Source organism: Festucalex cinctus, chromosome 10, assembly GCF_051991245.1.
Source record: "Festucalex cinctus isolate MCC-2025b chromosome 10, RoL_Fcin_1.0, whole genome shotgun sequence".
NCBI lineage: Eukaryota > Metazoa > Chordata > Actinopteri > Syngnathiformes > Syngnathidae > Festucalex > Festucalex cinctus.
In genome coordinates, this window is record NC_135420.1 from 8,343,293 (window position 1) to 8,369,772 (window position 26,480).

Below are 26,480 nucleotides of genomic sequence, written 5' to 3' on the forward strand. Positions count from 1 at the left end.
ATGCGTGTGTGCGTGTGCCCGTGTGTACGTGGATGCATGAATAAAGTGTTTTTCTCCCACCTGCCTAATTTAACTGACTTAATTTGCGGGTTTAAACAGTCAACAACTTTGGCTGGCCCAGTGGTGCTCCTGCAGAAAATACCCAATGGTTTCGTCATTTTATAAAATTCTTGGCTATTAGTCAACCACAGTCTCCTGACTCCATGGCTAGAGGAAGCCATTATGAGACAGTAAGCTCATTAGTCAGCGGTGGCCTTTGTAATGTGCACATTACAGCCTGGCAGTATTAAGAGCAAGTGGGGAATTCTGTCCATGTTTTGCCATCACGTTTAGCTGCAAAATAGCATTAAGTGTCCACTTTAAGCATGCAGTGTGCTCCCACTGCAATCTAACTGCCATCATCCATTGAAACCCATGATACATATTTTCCTGAAGCAATTGTGGAAGTACAGTACATAAAACAGCAAAAGGCTGACAAAAAACTGGTTGGGTAAAGTGTCTAGCTAGAGTAGTGTTTCTCAACTCTGGTCCTCGGGGCACACTATCCAGCCTGTTTGCCATATCTCCCAATTCCAACGCAGGTGAGGATCATTATCATGCTTCTCCAGAGGTTGCTGATGAGCTATCATTGGAATCATCTGGGTTGGCCATGGAAAACAGGCTGGATAGTGGGCCCCGAGGACCAGGGTGGAGAAACCCTGAGCTAGAAGAGGGTTCTGATTGAGTAAATCACATTATCATTATGGTGTGAAAATATACTATTGGGCCACAACATGAAAAAAAATAAAAATTAAAAAGGCACAATAGGCTATATTTATTTTTGTGCGTTCCATCCCACAACAGCGCACAACAAGCCAAAACAAACTATTGTATTTGCGCGAGTTAAGCAAAATAAAAAAAAAAACAAAAAAAAAAGAACTCCATCCATGTGCACAGTAAGTCTGTTCTTTGCAATGCCAAAAAATGTCACAAAAGCAAACCGCTGCAAGCTCATCTTTTGTCAGGCATGTTTTCGAGAGATGAAAGTTCAAACTTTTGTTGGTTAGTCAAATGTGTTTTGAATCCTCAGAAAAATGAAACGAAAACAAAAGAGACATCTACGACAGTAATCAAAGGTGATGACACTTGTATAGTGTGTGGGGATGGCAAACGCTGTAACAGAATCTTCCTCTGTAAAAAGTTCAGAATTTGAAAGCATGAAATTTGTCTCGGATGATGATCATTGTCAAGGCGTACTCGTGTAAAAACAGAAGTTGCATCAATGGAAAAAACATCAGATCACCTAAGAAAGTAATTCTCTGTCCAAAGGTAAAATACAGAAAAAGTAATTTCACTGAGGAGCAGGACTGCAGGGGAAAAATAGAGAAGAAAGTGATGGCCTTAATGAAATTCAGGGCAACGTGATGCTATTAGAAATAAACAGCCAATGTCCGTCAGAAAATTGTAACATTATTTGACCATATATCAGACACAAAATGCAAGACTATGTTCTGTTCTCAATTGCAAATACCAAGTTTTTGGCCAATTAAACCAAAACATTACATAACAGACAACATAAAAATGTTTTTAATCCTTTCCAAATTCTGCAGATTGATAAATAAAACATGCATTTTTTTTTATTTTATTTTTTTTTTAAATATATTTTTAAGTTCTCCAAAAACATACTTAACAGGGTGGAAAGGAGTTCATTGGGGCTGAAAAGAATCCTAACAGGACAGAATTCCCAAAATTTTATACAATGAATTGAGTAATAGTTTTGTTTTTGTTTTGTTTTTTTAATGTAGACCAATTACGGCTCACCTGTTATCTGAGTTTTGTCATGTGACATTTGCAAGCTGAGCTGTGATTGAAATGCCCCATCCCCAAAGCCCCCATGATTTTTCTGCTTGATTGATATTCCACAAACGCAACATGAATCAGAATAAAGTTTTTAGACTAGTGGAGGTGCATACAACCAGGGTTGAGGCATCCAAGTCCAGAAAATAAAAACCCTGAAACAGATTGGCTTTAGCCCCAGGTGCTTCTACTCAAACTGGCAGGTTTTCGAGCTCGTCTCCACCTGTTAAGTAGAAGCACCTGTGGCTAAAGCAAAACTGTTTCAGGGTTTTTACTTTCTGGACCTGGTATCCCCCACCCTGCATACAGCATATTATAAAAAAAAAAAGTAGTTGTAAAGATTTTTTTTTTTTTTGTTACTTCCGTTGTATGTACAAAATAATTGAAAATCACTGTTCCTCTGGACTTCAAGTCTTGAATACAATTTAACCAATACTGAATCTGCATTTCTGTTTATTTATGTTTGCATATGTTTCTTTCGAAACTGAAAACTGCCTTGTTTGAAGGAAGACAACAATCTATCACATAAAAATAAATCTTAATAAGCATTTTGTTGATTTTAAGTAAACTATTAATAGATAGTAATAGCCAGGGATGAGCCCAATTCTACAAAATGAGATTAAAAGGAAAATCTAACTTAATAAGGCAAACTGAAATTTCAGCTGAATGTGCAAAATGGCCTTAAAGGATGAGAATATGCCTGAGATCTCTTTCATCTCTAATATTGAGCACAAATGGCAGCACTCAAACATTGTACTCTACTGCCATTTCCCCCCACCCCGTCTCCAATTGAGATATCAGCTCAGCTCATTATAACAACCCCCAAGATTATTAACCCCTGCTCATCCGTTGCTCATTTCCCCCTCATGGTATTCATTGAGGCAGCAAATCCCCTCATTTTGCATTTTTGGCAGATTTGAAACATTAATTATTGTCACAGGTCTACAAGGGCCAGATTCTGTGCTTCCATTCACTAATGAACCACGCCCACCCACATCTCCTCAAGGGGAATCAGCTCGACTGTTATAATCAGTACTTAGCTAAATTCTGTCATTTATGGTGTTCTGTAATTGGGATGAAATATTCTGCTTCAGACAAAAGCGGATGTTTTTAACCCAATGAGGGGTGTGGAGTTTCAGCTCAGTCAAAGAGGGATGTCAAGTGCATTTTCATCTTTGAACACATCTTAGCTTTTTGTCCCCCCCTCTTTGAAACACCTTTTTGACCAATATGAGATTTACTTATGCATTAGCAGGTACCGTAGGGTCATTGTAAAAATTAGGGAAAAGTCTCAGCAACCCCTCAAAGAGCTAACATCCATTCACTCTGCTTCCAATACACTTCCAAACACTATTATCGGACAAATGTAAACCACAAAGAGGTAGCACGGTTACATTGATTGTTTTTTTGGGTGTGGGGCGGGGGTTGTGCAATCCTTGAATTTACGCTCAGACAGATTCTTTTCAAAATAATAGAAAGCCAAGATGGTTTTCAGTCCCATGTATGCATGCATGCTGTTTGTGTGTGTATGTCGGAGAGACACTGCATCGTATATACCTGTATAGTGATGCATGCAGGTGCTCATTATTACAAATGGTGCAAGTGCATTCATGCTCGAAGTCTGTGTTTTTAATTTGAACTTTAGCCTGAGGATGAATGTAATGTTATGTAAAATGACGGCTCATTGTTTTCTTTTCAACATACGTTTAGTCAGCTTATTCATTTGTTTACAGACTTTTTCAAACAAAACCAAGACTATCCTAACTAGCCTCTCTCTATAGCATGGGTCACCAACTCTGGTCATGGACCACGCCAGATTCATATTGTCATCTCATCAACAATCTCTGCTGAAGCCTGATAAAGATCCTGATCTTTTGAATCAGGTGCATTGGTGGAGGGAATCATCCAAAATATGCTGGATAGGTGCCTTCGAGGACCGGAGTTGGTGACCCCCTGCTCTAAAGTATATTGCTTTGGTATGGAAGCGTGAAATTGCCAATGTGGAGTCAACATTTTTGGCTGGCAAATATGTTTGAACATAATTTCAGTGGGTATGGGTATGAGTCGATGCCGAGTGGCATTATGGGAAAAATTTGCTGTTTGTAGCATTTAGCCAAACCTACTTGTACATAATAAAATATGCTTAAAGGGATAGTTCGGATTTTTGGACGTGAATCTCTGTTTCATCCTCACCTCCAGTGTGTGCGATCAGCACTGACTTACCCCTGACAGCGTTCCGTGACGAGTTCTGGTCCGGTTTTGGACGAGAGGAAAATAGTCCAGCAAGTTGGCTGAGGTCACGGAAATAAAGCGTTTTTCTTCTAAAAACAATGTGTTCAAAAGTGTGATATATTTGCATCACAAAACTTCACCCTAGTAAAAAGTCAGACTCCATTACCTCCAGGCACTATTCTTCTGTTCGTTGGTATCACTGCGCCCTGCACTGCATACAGCTGATAGGCGCACACTAATCTACAAGTTGTCTTTTTCAAAGTTATAATTATGGCTGTATGCAGCACGTCTACCAGCTGTATGCAGTACGCTGCGTAGTGATACGAACAAACAGAAAATTAGTGCCCGGTGTGAATGGAGTCGGACATTTTTTCTAGGGTGAAGTTTTGTGATCCAAATGTATCACTCTTTTGAACACAAATTGTTTTTAGTAGAAAAACGCTTTATTTCCGTGATCCCAGCCAACTTGCCGGACTACTTTCCTCTCGACCAAAACCGGACCAGAACTCGTATCACGGAACGCTGTCAGGGGTAAGTCAGTACTGATCGCACACCACTGGAGGTGAGGATGAAATAGAGTTTCATGTCCAAAAATCCAAACTATCCCTTTAAACATATTTGCAAACGTGTTCAAACGTATTTACAAATATATTTAAACGTATTTTTCCAAATACCTTCAAACATATTTGCAAATATATTTTCAGTGCACTTACAAATACGTTCGAACATATTTGCCAGTCAAACGTGTTTATTCCACATTGGCAGCTGCATGCTTCCGTACTTGTGTATAATACAAATCAGTTGCTTTCGGAGTTTGAGAATATTCTTAACCATTAAGAATAGTGTTGTCATTTTAAAATTGATGTACTATATTACATTGAAAAATTGAAAAACAAAAAACTTTTTGATTGTCATAAAATATTTATTTCAAAACCAAATCAAAATTTCTTCTCTCAGGGAAAGAGATGAGTTGGGTCTTAAAAAGAGAAAGAAAATAATGAGCCCTCAGTACAAGAAAGTGTGTTTATGTGTAAGTGCTTACAGTGCCGCTCTGTGTCCCCTGGGCTGTGTTAACGCTCCCGCTGTGTGTTGTTGTTGTGTGTGTGTTAAACACATGCAGTCCCTATCCTTGCCACAGTGGTCATCGGGCTAATTTGCACCGGCGCCTACCTGGTGTGGCGCAACTGGCGACGCAGGAACACCAAGAGCATGAACTTCGACAACCCCGTCTACCGCAAGACCACCGAGGACGACGACGACGAAATCCACATCGGCCGGCACAGCGAGTCCGTCGGACACGTCTACCCAGCAGTGAGTGGCAGCCACAGTCAGCCATTCATAGCGCTTCCTCTCGGGAGCGGCGTCAGCGACACCAACTCTCACTGGTACTCGGGGGCGCCGATGCTGTCCAGTGGCAAATGAGAAATGAACCTTCAGAGGAGGGATTTTTTTTCTTTCAAAGAGGCGAGAGTCGGAAAAGCCTACTTGTTGGTGAAAACAAAGCAGGCGTGCACATAACACACTGATACCAACATACGCACACATTTTTGCAGTAGTCACTGAAAACGCCAAACACTTGAAGCCCTACCATGTGACCATGATCATATAATATTCACATTTTATGAACCACGCATCATTTGACATCATACTGTATTCCAACTATTGTACTTTGTGATTTTTCTAGTTGTTTGTGTCTTTTCAGAAAGCATTATCTGCTTTTTTCAAGGCCCTACATTATCCTAAAAATACCATACACTGACATATCACCTGTTTTAAGATTTAATTCAATAGTAGGGTGACCAGATGTCACGGTTTTACTTTGACAGTCCCGGTTTTGAGCCTCACTTTTATGCAGGTCCTGTCTTGGTGTCCCATCTTTTTTTTTTTTTTTTTTTTTTTTTTTTACTGGCGGGAATGGACTTCCATAAAATTCAGATGGTAAACCAATTAAAAAAGAATTTAACTGTTAAATCGGCATGATATCTGGCATGTTTTGATCATACCAGAACTAGAACTACTTCCTGTTTACAAGTCCAAGAATCATGGAAAATAAATGCAGTCCTACTAACCTAATGCTGTGGTCGCCGGTCAGACCCAACACAAGCTAAGCTTTCATGGCGGCATTTTTCCAATGTTACAATGTGAGAGGCACAGCCAGCTTCCACAAGTTGGCGGGACTGAATAAATAATGATATTAATGTTGAGTGTATTGACTTGTTCCAAATATTGAACTTTCAACCAAGGTAGCATTTAGCATTAGCAAAAGTAATAACACAAACAGATTGATTTGAGATTAAATTTATTATCGCTAAATAATACCTGGTGAGAATTGATTGTATATTTGATTTTCAGCGAAATTGTAGACTGACGGTTTCTATCTTTGAAAGTCTGGTCACCCTATTCAGGAGAAAATTGGGATCCCCATCATACGGCACTGGGTGACAATTGTCACTAAAGACCCCTTTGCCACGCAGTGCGTCCATTTTGGAATTTATTGGTAAGAATATTTGAATTAGTTTTCCAAGACATCTGACAGGACGGCACAGGATTTCACATTTTTAATTTACGTTCATATGAACGTGATCGCTTGTAATTTAATGAAATGGGAGCACAAATTGTAAACTAATCCACCTTGGAGTTAAATGATGTCATTGGTGCAGGTGCAATGTTATGGCTTGAGGCCAGACTTAAACTGAACGAGTCCAGGGCAGCTGTGAGTTGCATTCAAACCCCTTAAAAGGTGGAGACACAAGTCGCTGTAAGGACATTCCTTCTATATCATGTGTTGTTGTCAGAGCAGCAGAGCAAGCAGTGAGGGGCAGCCAAAAAGGAATATGGGGGATGGGAGGTAAGCGCTTTGACCAGTTGGCATGGCAACGCTGATTTCTTTGTGTCGGTCCAGTAAAGAAAGGAGGCAGATCATTTGGAATATACTGTCATGATGACAAATAAGTGTGTAGATGAGGTTTTTTTTTGTTTTTTATTTTTGTTTTTTATTTTTGTTTTTTTATGTGCTAAAAATCTTTTTTGGCGAGGAAGCGGAACAGTGTGTAATATTTTTGTTGTCCAGCCAGATATTGTTCTACTCTCATGTGGCATCACAGAGAGCCAGAGAGAGATCAGGATGGCGTTTTGTGGGCCAAATGTTTGCAGCCAAAGGAGCAGCAGACTGCATTCCTCAAAGAGCCAGAAAAGGGAAAAGACAAGGAGGTCAAGTGTAGTGGGGGGAGGTGACGATTATAAACAAATTATTTTTTTTACTACATATTTCGGGTTGTTGTGTTTGTTCATCATTCTACTGTTGTTGTTTTGCTTTGGTAACATTTTGTATCTGCTGTTTTCAGCGAGTGGCACTCAGTCTGGAGGACGATGGCTATCCCTGAAGGAGGGATGCAGCCTCTCCCTTCATTCCTTCCTCCACATCCAAACCTCCACAGTGAGGCCTGACTCAGCGCAGAGGAGACACTCCTTTTGCCTCTCTTTTAAAGAGCAGGGATGATTCATACGACCAGTATATCCCTACTTTCTCTAATACTGTAGTGCTCTCACTGTAGTAACAATACTACCACTATTAGTTGATACTACTTCTAATTCTTAGTGCGTAGTAGTCTATGCTCTACCCATTTCTTCTCTCTCACCACCTCCAGGTAGTCCTATAATGACCCTTTACATGCTGCTATTTTCATTTGTTGTGATTGTGAAACTAATCTCAACACCTGCCCCTTCGTGTGCTGCACTGAGGAAGCAAATCTAAATTTAGTCAGAAAAATTAGTGTATGAACGTGAACGATGAGAGTGTGTCTGTGTTTGGTTGGGGGGTCTTCAGGTGGGAGTTGGGGATCACTTGGAAGTGATTTGAGGGTGAAAGAGTAGGAAATTAGCTTCTTTTTTTTTAATGTGACTACGAGGATTTGTGCCACCAGATGTTTGAGCCTCAAGGCAAAAAGCAGCAAGGCAGAAAAGAGCATTATGAGTAATCCTCTGTGTTGGCATCAGAGAAATGTACACTGATTACAATGAACTTGAGGTTGTTTGTTTCTTCTCAGTATGTTTTGTTTGCTTCTCTCTGCTGCTTCTATTGTAGATGTGTGGTTAGAGCCTGAGGGCAGACAATAGTGTGAGCCAATTTTGGCTAAACATTATAATGTGAAATTCTGATATCATGGGGTCACATAGTTTCAAATATGACAACTAGAATGAATAAATGAAGAGCATTCTATTAAAATGAATGTTGGGTTAAAGATGCTGTATTTTATAAAGCCTCAAGATGCATCTAGCTCAGTAGCTGTATACAAGTTAACCTTAAAGAGGTCACTTTTTTTTCCACACACTTGACTGCCACCTCTGGCCTCAAGCGTAACTGCAGCCTCTGTGTCAATCTTGTGCATGGTTCGCATTTTTTTTTTCAGTATTATTAGAATCTGGGATGGAGTGTGGGCTCTGCTTGAAGTAGTCCTCTTGTTTTTTATCGTTTCCATCCCAATTGTGTCATATGCTAACACTTACATGTCCTGAAGAGTATGACATCACCCTCCACGACTCCGCCCCTCCCTCCCCTCTGCCAAGAAACTTTGGAGTATTAGCCCAGAAAACGCATCACTAAAGGGAAGATACAAGCTGATAGGTGCAGTCACAGTTAAAAAGTCAGAGCTCTTTGTGCTCAACTATATACCGTAAATAAAGATGACTTCACTTGACTTGACTCAACTGGGCATTGGTGAAGCATGCATGATGTAGAAAAATGTTTAGCATTTTAAACTTCGTCATTTTAAGATCCATTTGCTTTATGATGCCACATCGAGTCACGAGGGCAGCAGCTTTAGCAGGGAAATCTTCCCTCTCTTCCCGAGCCATTTCGTCCAGCTCCTCCTATGTGTTCCCAAGCCAGCTGGGTGACATACTATCTCCAGCGTGTCCTGGGTTGTCCCCGGGGCCTCGTCATACCGCACTGGACATGCACTTAACACCTCATCAGAGAGGCGTCTAGTTGACATTCTAACAAGATGTCTGAGCCACCTCATCTTGCTTCTTGCAATATGGAGGAGCAGCCCCTGAGCCGTTCCAGGATGACTGCGCTTCTCAGCCTATCACATTTGGAGAGTCCGGACTCCCTGCGGAGGAAACTCATTTCAGCATCTTGTATCTGGGATCTTGCTCTTTCGATCACGACCCACAGGTCGTGACCATAGGTGAGGGTGATCTCCGGATCTATTCTTGTGTCACTTGTGAACAAGATCCCAAGATACTTGAACTAGGATCTCATTCCCAAACCAGAGGGGACAGTCCATCCTTTTCCAGTGCCAGATTTGGAGGTGGTGGTTCTCATCCTCTGTGATTGGCTGGCAACCAGTCCAGGGTGTACCCTGCCTACTGCTCAGAGCCAGCTGAGATAGGCTCCAGCAACCCCCATGACCCTTGTGAGGAATAAGCGGTCAAGAAAATGGATGGATGGATGGATGAATGGATGGATGGATGGATGGATGGATGGATGGATGGGTTCTCATCCTAACCACTTCATGAGATTCAGATTGTGACTTGATAAAGCTAACAGAACCACATCACCTGCTAAATCCAAATATGCAATCGTGTGGTCAGCCAACTGGACCCTCTCAACCCCTTGGCTTCACCTTGAAATTCTGTCAAAAAGGTTCCCCCAGGGTACACAGTCAAACTCCTCCAAGGCTACAAAGCACATGTAGACTGGTTGGGCGAACTCCCATGTACCCTCGAGGACCCTGCCGAGGGTGGAGAGCTGGTCCACTATTCCACGTTTCAAGGCTGAAAACCACACTGTTCCTCCTGATGTCTCATTTTCGACTTCCTGAAGGACCCTCCTCTCTAGCACCCCCGAATAGACCTCGCAGAGAGGCTGAGGTGTGTGATCCACACCACAAACACACCCTCCGATCCTCTTTGTGCATCCTATGAGAGAAATCAGACTATTATTGGATAGGTATAAATCAATTCATAGCCAGATATTTACTCCCAGAGAGTGTAAAAAAACTATTGTTGGAAAAGGTGATTTAGCCCTCATGGACATAGAGGGGCAATTATTTGATTTATACTAGGAAGAAGTGAGAAGGAAGAACATGTGGCAATAACATCTCTCCCTGTTGCTTGCTGCAGAAATCAAATTTCACACCCACTGGATCGGTTGAACTACCCAGTGAATATTTCTGTAATTGCCCAGATGATGACTTTCTAATGGTCATTCAGTTTAAGCTGCTCCAGCAAGTAAACATGATAGCTGTTGGTATGCCTAATTAACTCTTCTAACTGGATCTACTGGATATCTACCAGAGTTGACACATTGAAGTATATGTATCATGTCATTTATTTACACAGAATGAATGAGCATTCAACAATAACTACTGCTGAATTGGTCTGAAGAATATTGTTATTGTTTGAATTTCAGTTGTATGCCACAAAGATGTCTTTTGCGTGACATAGGCCTCGTCCGGAAACAAAAGTCGCTTGTAAGACTTACCTCATTGTAGGCTCGGCATGTGTGCTCTAAAACATACAATTTGCACAATCTAATGAAGTCTAATGTAATATTATCATTGTAAAGGGAGACTAATTGGTGCAGCGCTTGTATCCCATATAATTATATTGTGCAAGTGTTATGGCTGGCCAATGTTAAGTACCTTATTTTCCGGACTACGAAGCGTACCAAGTTATAAACTGCACTGGATTGCTAACGGACCCGAGACGATTATAAGTTCTCGTGTCACCAGAGGTTTGTTTCCTACTGAATCTTCCGGATGCCGAGTTACAGGATGATGCTCTGGCGGTCATTCGGAACTCATAGAACTGTAGCTCCAGTTGTAACTTCCATGACTTTTTTTTGGTTTTCTTGGTTGGTTACCCACTTGTTGGAAGGATTCAAACAAAATAAGACGGGGACATGTTGGACATGGACTAGCATTCAGACTGAACTATATGCATATAGTTGTGCACTTGGCACGTGAATTTGGGTTTGTTTTAGCCACTGCTAGTTATCAGTCTCTGACGCAATTAACTGATAGGAAGGAATTCTACTCCCATATTATTTCTTATTCGTTAATAACTAGTTTCATGGCTCTGAAACTACTTTTGTTTTTGTTTTTTTTCCTCTTAATTTTTGCTGCCTGTCCAAAATAGATCAGTTGTTTGTCCTGTCTTTGCACTAAAAAGTAATCTCTCTAGTCTAAACAGGGTCTTCCAAATCTCTCCATAAACAAAGATCTCTCCACGTCTTCACTGCATGCTCCATATCATTAACACCATTTACAAGGTTGTAACATATTTTTCTATATCTAGTTTCTGTGCTTGTGATGCTCCTGTTTTTTAATGTCCTCCAATCTCTCTTGCCATCCCATCTTCATCCTAGCATCAACATCTTTTCTTTGCAAGGGCTATCACTACCATCAAATAGATGCACACTAGAAAAAAATCTAATACAAACGCTGGATAAAAACAAGACCTCCCAAACTACAAGAACCACCCAGAGGTGTCACAAAGATACTTCAAGAGAAGCTGACCATTCGCCTGCATTTTGGACCAGGAAATGTTCTCTACTTTTCCTTTGCTAACTTTTCTCAGTCAGCTTCTAACTCCTGTTGTATTAGTTTTTATCATCATTTCAGACACTGATGTCATTGTTCCTGTTTGACATTTTTTCAGCTAAGTTGCTGCTCAGAATTAAGTACATTTCTAAGGGGTACCGCGATAGAAAATAACTAATAGATTTCAACATTACAATATTGGGGGTTACTGATGGGATGGTTGTAATTGATATTATTCTTAATGAATCATCTAGCTCTTCCAGCTGTGTTGAGAAATAGTATTTCATTGTCTACAGAAAAAAAAGGGGCCTCCATCCATTCCACAGCCATACAGTGGACATTTTTTATGCTGTTTGTTGCACAAAAAAACTTTTCAAAAAGCCTTCTGCACTGTGTAAAAAGATCTTAGGAGGGGAGGGGCGGGAAGTGAGGCAATCCAGACATACAGTACAATGGTTTTGAATTATGACTTGTAAATATTTTTCATACAACTTTTTGATAGTGTTTTAAATGTATCTGTAAAAAAAAAATGTACATAAACCTCTGGGGGGACGAGTGCAGAATATATGAATTTATTTGTACACAAGAACACTGGATTTCTTTACTACTTGATTGTAACTAAAATTAATAATCTGCCAAAGTTGTTTTATTTGACTTTTCCCTGTTGTCTGTTCCATATGTTTGCTTTTTAACAGGACTGCAGTGTTTATGTTCATACTGTATTTAATTCTGTTAAATAGATTTTGTTGTTGTGTGGGTATATATTTGAAAGGGGGTTATTTTTAATTTATTGGTGCCTTGTTTTGTGCTCCTGTATACTTTTACCCTCTGTCTTTCTGTGTTCTGTGTCTAGGAGGACAGACGGGGATTAACTGGTGGGATGGTGGGGGGGGGGGGGGGGGGGGGAGTTTAAACCTTAGCAACTTCTGTACTTACATTGACTATCTGTTCTGTACGCCAAAATGGTCTCACTCACGTTTCTATGAAATCAAGCTGTTCATAAATATCTCTATATATTGATATATTAAATTCGTAAAAACTGTCCAATGTGTAGTGTTGTTTCTGTGAAGCAATTTTAGCACAAAATCAATACTAGACATTATAACCTCAATGAGCAGGATGATGAGATTAGATTAAACTACATTTTGCAGTGAATTTCATGGATGAAAATAATCATGGCATACTAAATATTTAACAAGTGTTTCTTCATGAGTTCCAAAAATGAAAATGTTGGAATTCATTTCTGAGCAATAATGAGCATGATCCGCTTGCCAAGCGGAAGTTTGGATCTCGCCTCTGACAACTTAATTCACCATCAATATATCATGTACACTGCAGTAGTCATATCTCTGAGTCTGTACTAATGAGATTCCATTTGATTTCAACATATCATCCTGTTTACATTTGAAAATATGAATTTTCAACCTAGTGTGCCTTTTTGAAATAAAATATTTTATTTTATGTGCGCTGTACATGACGCAGAGTGCTGACACCACCTCATGAAAAAAGTATCATGGCGGTTGATGGCCAAGATTATTATATTATTTACTTCTTTTTTTTAATTAAAATTTGTAAAAAAAATAATAATAAAAAATAAAAATGGCAATGTACAAGGTTGGAACTCTGACATTTGACTTCTTCCATCATTGTAAAACCAACAAAGACAGGTAAGCCACTTTAACTTCACTATTTATCTCACTGGTAGCTGTTCAAAACATGAACTAGGCATCATGTCAGTTGTACATTTCACTGCAAAGACTGGAAAGTTAGGCAAGACAGAAACTATACAATTTTTAAAAATGAGACTGTTTTATCATGCTAGAGTGGGAATCAGGCATACTGGACAAATCTCCAGTGTGCCGTTCTGTCGAATTGAGCTTCCAAATGCTATTGAGCAAACGCATGGCCACCAAACCCCCCAAGAATTACCAGAGGTCAAATGCCCATCGATATGAGCTACCATTTTGACTCCAACATTGTTGTTGCTGGAAGTAAGTAATATTTTAAAGTATATTTATTATTATAGTGGCTTTTGACCACAAAGCATGGAAGCAATAACGTGTGCACGAAAGATTGAATTAGAATTTTGACCAAATAGCAAGATCATAGCATAAGGAGGTTAACATTGTATGACATAAGCATGACTCACGTTGGTCACCTGGGTTTTCATGGTGTTTTGATTATTCAAGTTGGAATTTAGATTTGGATTGTTTGACAGGCAGCATGAATTAATAGTCTCTGCCGTCGAGTTATGCTACTGTCAACAACGGGGAGTTTACTTCAAGGGGAAGCTCAAATCAACACAACACCGGCTTACTAATGAACATTTTCCATTTCTGAAATGATAGCTATGTCTGCCTTCCCCCTGGGTGAACCTGAAGGCACGCCCAAAGTCAGCTGGGATAAACTTCAGGTTGCACTTGGCCCTCACAGGGACCAGTATAGAAAATGGATAGATGGGTAAACGCTTACTCACTGCATCAGTGGTGTGCGATTCATTTTCCAGACATATGGCAACACAGTTGCTTACTTGGCAACACTAGTCTTGTACTGCCAACACACGTGCACATAAATGCACCACTTTCAAAATAAAATAAAACTACCGACTGGATAGTTTACATTTTCATCAAAAAAAAAAAAAAAAAATCTTTTTTTTTTGGGGGGATGAAAATGTAAAATGTAAAAAAATTCTTTTTTTTTTTTTTTTTTTTTTTTTTTTAAATACTGCCAAATTATTAAAAATGACCACGTGCAAGGTTGCAAATCAAAGTGTACCAATTGGCATTTGACCTGTGATAACCCTTTGGGGGGGGGGGGGGGGGGGGGCGTGGTGGCCATGCACACGCTCAATAGCGCTATGACGCTCAATTTGACCGACCAACAGCACAGCGGACATCAGCCCAGGGCGGACGTGGCACAGGGGCATGCAGAGGGTCAGAACAATGGGGGTGGTGACACTGGCCATCCACAGTACCAATCATCAAGTAAGAGGTACGTTCAAGGGGAATCATGCTCTGATCATAAAGTTACACTCTAAAAACAGTTAGGTCAAAAATAACCCAGATTGGGTCAAAAATGGACTGACACAACTTTTTGGGTTATTCAGTTAACTCAGAAAGTTGGGTCAAATGAAAAACGCATGAAACTTGCCCTGGTTGTTTTGCACACCCAACACAAATGACTTGACCTTTCCCCCCTTTTTTTCCAACACAAAAAATCGGGTTGTGTGATTTCATCATTTAAAGCAAGTTTTTGAGTTAAATAAATAACCTAAAAAGTTGGGTTATTTCATTTGGGTCACATAACCCAAAAAACTTTGGGTTAATTTTGTATTTAATAACCCAAAATGTTAGGTTATTTTTGTGTGGAATAAATAACCCAAAAAGTTTGGTTATTAATTTTGGGGGTTAATAAATAAATAAATTAATAAAATAAAATAAATTAAATTTATACTTGCTCACAATAATATTATCATGACTTGTTAACAGTTCGATAACACAAGGCAAGGCAAGGCAAGTTTATTTGTATAGCACATTTCATACACAAGGCAAATCAATGTGCTTTGCACAAGGAAAGACGACACATAAGCATCAAGAAACAATAGTTAACATTCAGAGGAAAAAAATAAAATAAAAAAACACAAGCTCACAAACTACCTGAAATAATGTATAATGTATTATTTATCATGAGGCAAACAAAGTATATGTTATAAAAACAAATTACAATATTTAGTGAACATGAACTAAATAGTGCAAAATAGTCTGGTTGGACTTCAGTATTCTTTTATGCTGAATCTTCAACTATTTGTTCCCATTCTTGTGTTTTAACTTACTAATACTTAAAAATCAAGCACCAGCCTATAGGTCCTATAAAACTTAACTAGAGCATGTAGTTATGTGTAACCAGCAACGTCCACCCCGGGAATCAAACCCACATCACAATCAAGTATCCCATGTCTGAAGGCAAATCAGTTCACCTGAGCTATTTCAAGGATTATTTTCTTCGACATGACCCACCCTACTCTACCTCTGATTGGTTCATCAGTCCTCATGCCAAAAGTTGGTCAATCTGATCAGAGTAGGCAGAGGGTACCAGCCAATTAGAGGCAGAGCAGGGTAGGCCATGACTGAACATTGTGCATCAAGGAGGATTTCGAAGTGGCTCCACTCAATACTGACTACATCATGATTGCGCCAATGCTGCCCAAATGACTCGACCCCTGATAAACCAAAGTGTATGGATAGATGAAAAAAAAAAAAAACAAACGTGTCTGTTTATCTTTTCGTTGATGTTATCTATATTTACTTCGCATTCAGCCTGCCTTCACCTTTCATTTAAACCTCCACCTCATCTCTCTCTAGCTCACAGTGTCTTCTGAACCATTTTATTCTTTCGTAACACGCCTTGCTTTGACACTTTGCTGCACAGCTCAGGTGACGCTGTTATTACGCCTCTTGTAGTCTCATAAAAAAATTCTGTAATAAAGTCACTGCTTTAAAATGCAGTTAGCACATGACTGGGTCTCTAATTCGCAGCCCCCCAACCCACCCTCCTCTACCTCATGGATGACACTTCCATTATCTCCTGGATAATAAGTTTCACAGATTAGCCACAGGAGCAGGCAGAGTGGCAGAGACGCGTTGCTGCCTGTCCGTGTGTGTTTACGTGCTTCTCTGTGCATAATGGTGTGTCACCAGCTTTCCTTGTTGTTTACCTATGTGAAACTGATTTGTCTTCCTGTATATGTTTGTCAGTGCGGTATTGATAGATAAGTCTTGCAACAATGTGTGCTTGGTCTATTTGTCAAACTGCGCCAGAACTCCTCTCAACAGATAAATGCAATGAATTTGCCTGCTACTTTTGTGAAAAAGTACAAGCCATCAGGTCAAACATTGTTACAAACCAGCAAAATAACAAAACGATGCTGCACTTAAAATCACCTCGGAATAATTTAATTACCATGACAGAATTTGACTCAGTGGATCAAAATACTGTAGTAGACTTGGTTCAGCAATTGAAACTTTCCACGAGCTGTCTTGACTCAATACCATCTGGCTTTTTCAAAACCATTGTGAAATCTGTTCAGATCGATTTACAACAAATAATTAATTGCTCACTTCAATCAGGTGAACTTCCTAAATGTCTGAAAGTAGCCGCCATCAAGCCCATTCTAAAAAAGAGAACACTGGATGTCTCCCTGCTAGCAAATTATAGACCAATCGCAAACCTTCCCTTCGTAACTAAAATAGTTGAAAAAGTGGTTTTTAATCAACTCAGCAATTTTTTGAGCTTAAACGGACTTTTGGATAAATTCCAGTCAGGTTTCCGACCTCATCACAGTACAGAAACAGCTCTGATTAAAGTACTGAATGATATAAGATTGAGCACTGATGCAGAGAAGGTATCAGTGCTCGTCTTGTTGGACCTCAGTGCAGCATTTGACACGATTGATCATAATATACTGTTAGACAGGCTGGAAACTTGGGTGGGGTTAAATGGAACAGTCCTTAAATGGTTCAGGTCCTATTTGGAGGAAAGGAGTTACTTTGTGACCATTGGAAATTTTGAATCTGATCGAAAGGCCATGACATGTGGGGTCCCTCAAGGGTCAGTCCTTGGACCCCTGTTGTTCAGTCTGTATATGTTACCTTTGGGTCAAATGCTTCAGAACACCGATGTTGACTATCATAGTTATGCAGATGACACACAACTGTATTTATCTATGTCCCCAAATGACAGCAGTTCTATTAACGCATTGTGTCATTCTCTAGAGCAAGTTAACAACTGGATGAACCAAAATTTCCTTCAGCTGAACGAAAACAAAACGGAGCTCATTGTTTTCGGCAATAAAGAAAAGACGATTGCTGTTAAAAAACAGCTTGAGTCACTGTCTTTAGAAACTAAAGACCAAGTTCGAAATCTTGGGGTACTAATAGACTCAGACCTGACCTTCAGCAATCATATTAAATTCATCACTAAAACAGCCTTTTAACAGCTGAAAAACATATCCAGACTGAAGGACTGCATGCTTCAGGCAGACCAAGAGAAGCTTATCCATGCTTTTATCTCCAGCAGACTAGATTACTGTAACGGTCTTCTGACTGGACTCTCTCAAAAGAACATGAGACAATTGCAGCTTATTCAGAACGCTGCAGCTCGAATTCTGACCAAAACAAAGGGATGAGAACATATTACTCCAGTACTTAAGGATTTACACTGGCTCCCAGTCAGCTGTAGAATAGATTTCAAAATTCTGCTACTCGTCTATAAATCACTAAATGGTTTGGGTCCTGAATATATCCAAGAAATGCTGATTGAGTACAAACCCAGCAGGGCTCTGAGATCTACAGACTTGGGCCAACTAGTGGAACCCAGAGTTCGAAGCAAACATGGTGAAGCTGCATTTAGCTATTATGCTGCACACAGATGGAATAGGCTACCAACAGAAGTGAAGTCAGCCCCGAGTGTAAATGCTTTTAAATCCAGGTTAAAAACTTTGCTTTTTTCAGATACCTTTGATTAGGGACTTTTAAACAGCTTTAATTAAGTGTTTTTTTTATTATTATTTTAAACTTCCTTATGTTAAATGTTTTAAAGTTTGTTGAATAATGTTTTAAGATTGTTATTGTATGTTCTTTTTAGTAAATTTTGTAACCTATTTTCATTTATTTTTCTTCCTCTGAATGTTAACTACTGTTTCTTGATGCTTATGTGTCGTCTTTCCTTGTGTAAAGCACATTGAGTTGCCTTGTGTATGAAATGTGCTATACAAATAACCTTGCCTTGCCTTGTGACTGTTGCATGTTTGTTTCCTGCTCCTCTTGAGATGTACTCTGGCATGTTGCCGTGTGTGCAAATGTTTATATGCACTGAAAGGCACTTGCGATGGAGTTGACAGGCCAAGTGCTATTAGCGGATAATTACCAAAAATTCTTCACTTTGACAAGAGTGGCTCATCATGATGCTGGCAGATGGAGAAACACGAAGACGACATCTGCAATTCAGATTATGACCACTTGTGACTTTTCTATTTGTACTCACACATTTGATTTCCCCACCTCTCGTTTTGTTTGTCTTGCATCCACCCATCCCTCTTCTATACAGTTTGAGCTGATCAGGTGCGAGAACGAAAAGCAGGGTACATAATTAGAATCAATCGTAGAAGAATCAAACATGAACACTGTAATTTTTTTTGACACCAGAGCCCAGATTGAAAAGGCCTTGTAGGCGTCCTCATAACGTATCAGTTATCGCCACCTTTTGTAATTTGCAATTACATCAAATTATTACTACTAAATTCATTTCCTCTTCAGCAGTAAAGCATCATGAAGTGAATGAAGCACAGGCGGAAACATCTACACCATGTTGCGATGTTGAGTCATCAGTCTCTTTTGTATTTCTCTTTTATAAATCAGACGAGCTTTTCAACTAGCGGCACTAACATCCACTTTAGTCAAAAGCAGATTACTCGCCTCTCAGTGAGATTTGTACTATGCAAATAAATTCCTGCTTAAATCAATGCCATTATGTATCCTTCTTACTTTAGAGAACAAATATGTAAGAAATAATAATAATAATAATAATAATAATAATAATAATAATAATAATAATAAGTGTAGAAATTCAGTTACTCAAAAAGAATGAAGTAATATGCTGTAGTTGATAGGGATGCAACGATATCCAAACATCACGATACGATATTATCACAATATGAAGGTCACGATACGATAATTATCATGATATTGTGGGGACGTTTGCGATATATAAAAAAGATCACAATATTGTTTAAAAAAAAAAAAAAAAAAAAAGATACTAAAAAAGCACAATAATGCAAGCACACCTTGATGGCTTCACAAGCAAATTAGGTTCCCATTCATCTGACAATTAGCGAAAACATCAGGCCAAAACATCCCTAAAGAAAATTAAATTGCACTCATAAACTAGCCACTAGAGGGTGCTAGAACTGCACAAATGGAAATCAACCTGACTTTTTTTTCACAGATGTGTTCCTTTTAAATATTGTGAACATGACGACGATGATATTGTGGCAGTTTTAATATCACGATATTGCCCTTATCATGACATCCCTAGTAGTTGATGATACTATATCTTATACCCTGAAATCGATTCATTTGAGATATGAGCTAACATTCAGCCAATTTCTTGCTTTGACTTATGGGCAAAATTTGAGACATGAGTGTTGTAGTGTTGTACGGTGCAGTGAGTTCAAGTCACCTCACAGCAAGCAAAAAAAATATTCAAAAAAAAGAGTCTTCAAACTGTTTATTGCCACTCACAGTCTAATGTCAAACTAAACAGAACAAAGAAAAAGTTAAATGTTGTGTATTTAAAACAACCACATAACTTAGCTTTTAAGTCCGGTAGCTGAGTTCTAATCATGTGGGGAACACTGTAGCCTGTTTTAGACAATAACAAACTGATGTCTGGTGGCCATTATGTCAAGTCAAATCATCTTATAGTGCGCTTTCAAACTGCTGTCACAAAACACTTTACAGAAACACAACATAAAGCAAACATAACCTAAAACATTAACAGCAATTCAATACAATCACAACAAACCAATTTTTTTTCCTTCCTACTACATACACTTTGATGTTTGAAGCAGGTTTAGATGAAACCGCAGAGAATGAGTCTCCTTTCAGCAGCTGATCAGAGACGTGATCGCAACATGCATGACGTCACACAAGTTAAGTTTGCTTACAAGCTAGGTTAGAAACAAGCAGCTGCTGCGTCCGTGATGAGAACCATACACACAGAAAAGAATGGTCCAATTTTCTAGTTCATGATTTATTTGCTCTCTCGAGTAAACAAGCAAAGAAAAATGCCTTACTGGTCTTGCTCTCCAACCGGACGAGACAGGCCGAGTCCGTTGAACAGTTGCCAAAGCATACGTTGAGCAACATACAACAGCCTATAGCCGTCAAAAACGAACATTTGTCATTTGCCCCTGTGTATAAAGGCTCCATGCGGACGCCTCTACCACCAATTTTCTAAACCACACATACACCAGAGCCAGTGTTGCCGGTAACGCGTACTATATTCTACAAAGTAGTCTGATTAAAGGTACTGTCCAGAGATTCAATGCGTTACTCCACATTTTCATGAAGCAGGCAAAATATCGCACTGCTATAACAGTCACAAACAACTGCCGCTAACTACTCAACTACGACGATGAGGCGGAAGTCATTGATCACCACACTGAATTCAGCCATGGTCTGGTCGTGAATGGTTTGCACATTCAAAACAAAAGTGATGATACTTTTACTACTAGTTTTATTAACCAACAGGCACACAACGCAACAAAAAAAAAGTGTACATTATGGACCATAAAAGTGGTAAAAAAAATAAAATAATTATTTCCATCCTCAACTGGTCCGTGAAGCATTATGGGATGAGGTCGTCTCCGCCCTGTCGCCAGGGGGAGTGACGTCTGTCATGACCTGTTGGACCTGCCTAGTTTGTGTTGCTTTGGCGCCCTCTACAGGCGTTTTCGCGTAATTGTTTTTCAGTTGATTTCAGCCGCGTTCCGGTAGGTGATCACATGACATCTTTAGTTAATAGTGGGCCGTGTGCAAATCACTCGCTAGCTAACTTCCTATGTTGCTTGTGCCACAGAAAACCATCGCTTGTTAGTTTCCTTTTCCTTTAATGTTGCTTTCATTTATAAAAGGCATTTGATTGTTTGTTTGCATAACTAATACCAGTTATGTTGCAGTTTATGCACAGCTATTTGTATTATCATGTTTATGCATGTATATTTGAGTGACATAACATTGTATTGTATGTTCATATTGTTTCAGTTTTACAGAAGATAAAGTAGAAAGATTGAAGACAACAGTAAAAACGAAAACTTTACTCCAGCCACTTAATTTTTCCACTTTGACACACACATTGAGGACAGAATAACGTCAGACAAGTCACGTTCAGCATGCATGAGTCGACTCAAGTGTACACACTGGAATAGCGGAACAAACAATAGAGGAATTAAGGGGATTTTCATTTTCAACCTGGATAGATTTTTATTTTTTGTTTTATAAAAAGTATTTACAAGAAGTCAAGAGAGACTGCCTATTTTGTTTTTCATAAAAAAAAAACAACCTTTATTTTCATGTTAAAAATGCACTTTCAATAAAGTATTTGGAACTCCGTTTCTACCGCATTATTTTTATGTTGAGATGGTGTTATCGGCAGCTGCTGAAAGTAACTAAAAAAGTAACTTTTAATCTAACTTAGTTTTAAAATGAAGTAATCAGTAACGCAATTTAGTTACTTTTAAAACCAAGTAATCAGTAAAGTAACTAAGTTACTTTTTCAAGGTAACTGTGGCAACACTGACCAGAGCAACATCACGGCCTTTGAGCCACGCCAGCCGATGCCAACCGGAGCCCCATGTGTTGGTTCTGGATATCAGACGCAATATAACACACCATTTCGTCAAACTTTACGAAAATGACATTTCGGTTTATTTCAATAGTAAAAGTTTATTTGAGATAAGAGTGTTTTCAGTAGCCAGACCAAATTAAATTTCTATCTCAAGGCACCACTGTAGCTATAGTTACCATTTGTAACTGACCATAACTCAATGCATGACATACAGTATTTATTCTATTTGAAGGAATCGTCTGACCGGGATGGACAATTTTTCACTCATAAATTCTCAGTATATATTTATTTTATCATGAAAATGATAGCATGCATTTTTCAATTTCATCCATCTGTTTTAAAGAAAGCAGTAAACTAACTACTAAATAATAATAATAATAATAATAATAATAATAATAATAACTTACCTAATAATTAAATAGAATCAAAACTAAAAGAGTGCCCTGCGATTGGCTGGCAACCGGTCCAGGGTGTACCCCGGCTACTGCCCAGAGCCAGCTGAGATAGGCGCCAGCACCCCCCGCTACCCTTGTGAGGAATAAGCGGTCAAGAAAATGGATGGATGGACAAAACTAAAAGAATAACTGACTAATAACTAATAACTAATAGCACAGTACAGTATATTTATTGAATGTTCAATTGCCAGGTGGTGTGAAAATGATTGTGAATATGTGTCAGTCTTGTAATTGACAAGTCATCACAGGGTCTCAATCCCACCTCTTGCACTAAGACAGCTGGTATACTCTTCAAGTTTCCCATGACCTTGAAAAGAATGTCTAAGTGCTATGTATGATTTGAGTAAATTAAGAATGTAAAGTTGGCTTCAAGCATGTCGTCCCTCAAGCACTCGGGTGGTTAACAAGTCAATGTTAAAGAGATGAGTATGACAGTTGGGAAATAATATAACATAAATTAGCATACAATACATTTCTACAATCCTTACATGTTGCATACATTTCTTGTCTAGCATTTTGTTACACAGGGATGACAGACTAAATGGTATGAAGTACACTTCATATTATTTTTGATATACAGTATATACTTTAACTTAACTGTATAAATCTTTGCAGTATATTGGTCCAACTGCATCGTTTAGCTATATACTTATCACGGAGTAACACTGCCATCTGTTGGTTCTTTTTTGTCATTAATTAAAAAATATATATATATATATATATGTGATTGACTATACCACGACCAGGCTTCCCCAATCCTGGTCCTCGAAGGAGTGAGTCCTGTAGGTTTTAGATGTTTCTATCCTCAAAAACACCTGGAGTTCATTTCACAAAGCAGGTTCAACAAACACTGAACAGCGAGTTGACCTATAACCGGAGATAGGAAACTGCATTTTCAGTCTAGGACAGCTGATTTAAGTGCGTTTTATTAACGCAGACTAGAGTAGATTCACCTGGAGTTACCACCACACTTAAAACGACCGCATCAATGGAGCCCTGATTTGATGAGTCACCATGGCAACGGGTGCTTTCGCGTTTTTTAACCACTCTCGATTTGGAAATCTTAATGCGATCATATGGCGAATTTGAACATGTTTTTAGAAAAAGAAAAGCGGCATGGGAGAATGTTGCTGCTCGGGTCAATGCGTAAATTTAAATGTAGTCCTTAATTTGCAATCACAATAATATTAAAGGGGAAACCTGTTGAATGGTAGCTCATTAATTTATTTGATTTAGGTGCAATCCTGCGGGGGAGAAGCGCACTTGACTTAAAATGAAATATAAAAAAACTTGATTAAATATAAAAACATTATTCAAACGGGTATAAGAAAAAACGGAGCGAAACACACATGACTACGGCTGGTAATGTTGCAAATGTAAGGACGGATTCGATGATGGAATATATGAAACGGTACAGTTCAAAAAGTTTTTTTTTTTTTAAATTGCTTTATTGAACAAATTGAAATCAAAAGCCAAACGTGGCAAACAATAATCATCATCACAGTACACAACAATCTCACAATAACACAGTAAAGGAAAAGGGAGGAGAGAAAAAATGCCAGGGGTCTTAAACTAAGAAATATTAAAAAACACCAAAATGAGAACACAAAATTAAAAAGGGATACTTCACTTATTTAGCCCATTATATCAATAAAAGGTTAATATTTTGTCGATAATTAGATACTTTCATTATTTTTCACGTACAATTAGTACCTTTAAAAACACATTTTTTTTTTTTTTTTTGTAACCACTCACTCAATCACACACAAGCTTACTTCATGTAAGCTTAAAAACATTTTTCAACTTGCTGTTGACTGAAAATGACATCACAAGGGCTCAGGTAACCAATCACAGCTCACCTATTTTCTAGGTTTGGTCATGTGACATTCACAAGCTGAGCTGTGATTGGTTACCTGAACCCCTGTGATGTCATTTTCAGTCAACAGCAAGTTGCAAAATGTGTTTTTCAGGGTACTAATTGTACATGAAAAATAATGAAAATATCAAATTTATTATAGGAAAAGTATTAATTTTTGACTGCCACAAACGGCTAAATAAGTAAAGTATCTCTTAAGGTCTTGACAGCCTTCTTATTTTTGGAACTCTTATTGTTGGAAGAGATGGACTGTAAATATACATCTCTTTCAAAAACAGAAAAAAAGGTTTCAACATTACACATTTTCATGTATGAATATAAAACTTAACAAGACAAATTAAAAGATCAATCAAATAAAATTATTTTTCAAATGAATTGTCATAGTTCAAAAATAAAATAATAATAAAAAACATTCAGTAAGGAAAGCTCAAAATTACAAAAGATAGTGTCCTAAATAAATGTGCAAATTTCTTGACATAGCTTGCGAGCATAAATACATTTTCAAAACAGATGTTCAAAAAGATAAATGTTTGGAGTGGCAGAGGCTTCTCGGCGTCAAATGTCTTGGCCAATCAGCTATCCAGTTTTGTAAGATCAGTGTTATGAAATTTGATTGAATTGTGTTGTCAGCTCATTGGTCACAGAGCAGGGGAGGTACTTGGAACGTTAGTTACCGTAAATTGTCACACAAAGTTATGGCTTGATTACTTTGAATTGTTCAAAAAAGTGGAAGTTAGAGATCATTAAGGGAATTTTGGATCCTATTTTGATATTGTTTTGTGCTAACGATGAGCTAACAGTTTAAAGTCGGCACCATTTCAATCTGTCAAAAAAAATGTATATATATATATATATATATATATATTATTTTTTTTTCTTTCTAGAAATAAGAGAAAAGAACGGGGGAAAAAATCTTACTTACAGGATTTTATTTTGAATTTTATTTTTTGGGGGGGTGACTTTCATTAAAAAAAATCTAAATACAAGTTGCAGATGTAGAGATGCAGTAACATACTGGGGGAAATTACAGTACATTTCTGCTCGCGAAATACTCTAATCTTTACAATATAAAGTTTGACAGCAACGAAGGCATCTTCAGATTCATATTGATCATCATACAAGCAATCAAAAGCGGAATGAAATAACCTGTTGAGACCGTGGCATGGTGGAGACTGGTTAGCATGCGCGCCTCCCAGTTCTGAGGACTCGCGTTTGAGTCCAGGCTCCGGCCTTCCTGGGTGGAGTTTGCATGTTCTCCCCGTGCCTGTGTGGGTCTTCTCCGGGTACTCCGGTCTCCCCCCACATTCCAAAGACATGCATGGCAGGTTAATTGGGTGCTCCGAATTGTCCGTAGGTGTGCTTGTGAGTGTGGATGGTTGTTCGTCTCTGTGTGCCCTGCAATTGGCTGGCGACCAGTCCAGGGTGTACCCTGCCTACTGCCCAAAGTCATCTGAAATAGGCTGACCCTTGTGAGGAATAAGCGGTCAAGAAAATGGATGGATGGATTGAGTATATACTTTAACTTAACTGTATAAATCTTTGCAGTATATTGGTCCAACTGCATCGTTTAGCTACATTCTTATCACGTAGTAACACTGCCATCTGCTGGTTCTTTTTTTTTTGTCATTCATAAAAACAAGTTTTGTGATTGACTATCCAGGCTCCCCCAATCCTGGTCCACGAGGGCGTTTTAGATGTTTCTGTCTTCCAACACACCTGATTCTAAAGATTACAAATGTTATCAGACTTCTGCAGAGCTTGCTGTTGAGGTATGTTTGCAGAACGGAAACCTCCAAAACCTACAGGACACTGGCCCTTGAGGACCAGCATTGGGGAAGCCTGGATTATTCAATTAAAATTACTACATTTACATTAACATTGATTTGCTGGCCTTTGTTGTGCTAATACAAACTTGAAAAAAAAAAAAAAAAAAAGAATAAAATGAAGAAAATAGGTATATTATTATAATACAACTACAAGTCTGCCATAAAGTTCCAATAAATAAATAAATAAATCTATCTACTTTATATATTTGTACTTATTATTGTGCAAGACAAATAGTAAAAAAAAATATTATGGCCATGGCTTGAAAATAATATACTCTGTTGTAAATTAAGACAATAAAAACAG

General features: G+C 38.6%; 1 protein-coding gene across 3 annotated transcripts in view; it reads left to right on the forward strand.

Moving 5' to 3' along the window:
• lrp8 (low density lipoprotein receptor-related protein 8, apolipoprotein e receptor) overlaps nt 1–12,501 on the forward strand; it is a 204,416-nt gene extending 191,915 nt beyond the window's left edge. The window contains exons 18-19 of one of the 3 annotated variants that reach the window (XM_077533259.1): nt 5,189–5,379; nt 7,413–12,501. In XM_077533259.1, coding sequence (XP_077389385.1) covers nt 5,189–5,379; nt 7,413–7,451 — 230 coding nt within the window. In that variant the 3' untranslated portion in view covers nt 7,452–12,501. Of the gene's footprint in view, nt 1–5,188; nt 5,936–7,412 lie in introns of those variants that run through there. The other 2 variants (XM_077533261.1, XM_077533258.1) reach the window with 2 other exon arrangements.
• The last annotated feature ends 13,979 nt before the right edge of the window (nt 12,502–26,480 follow it).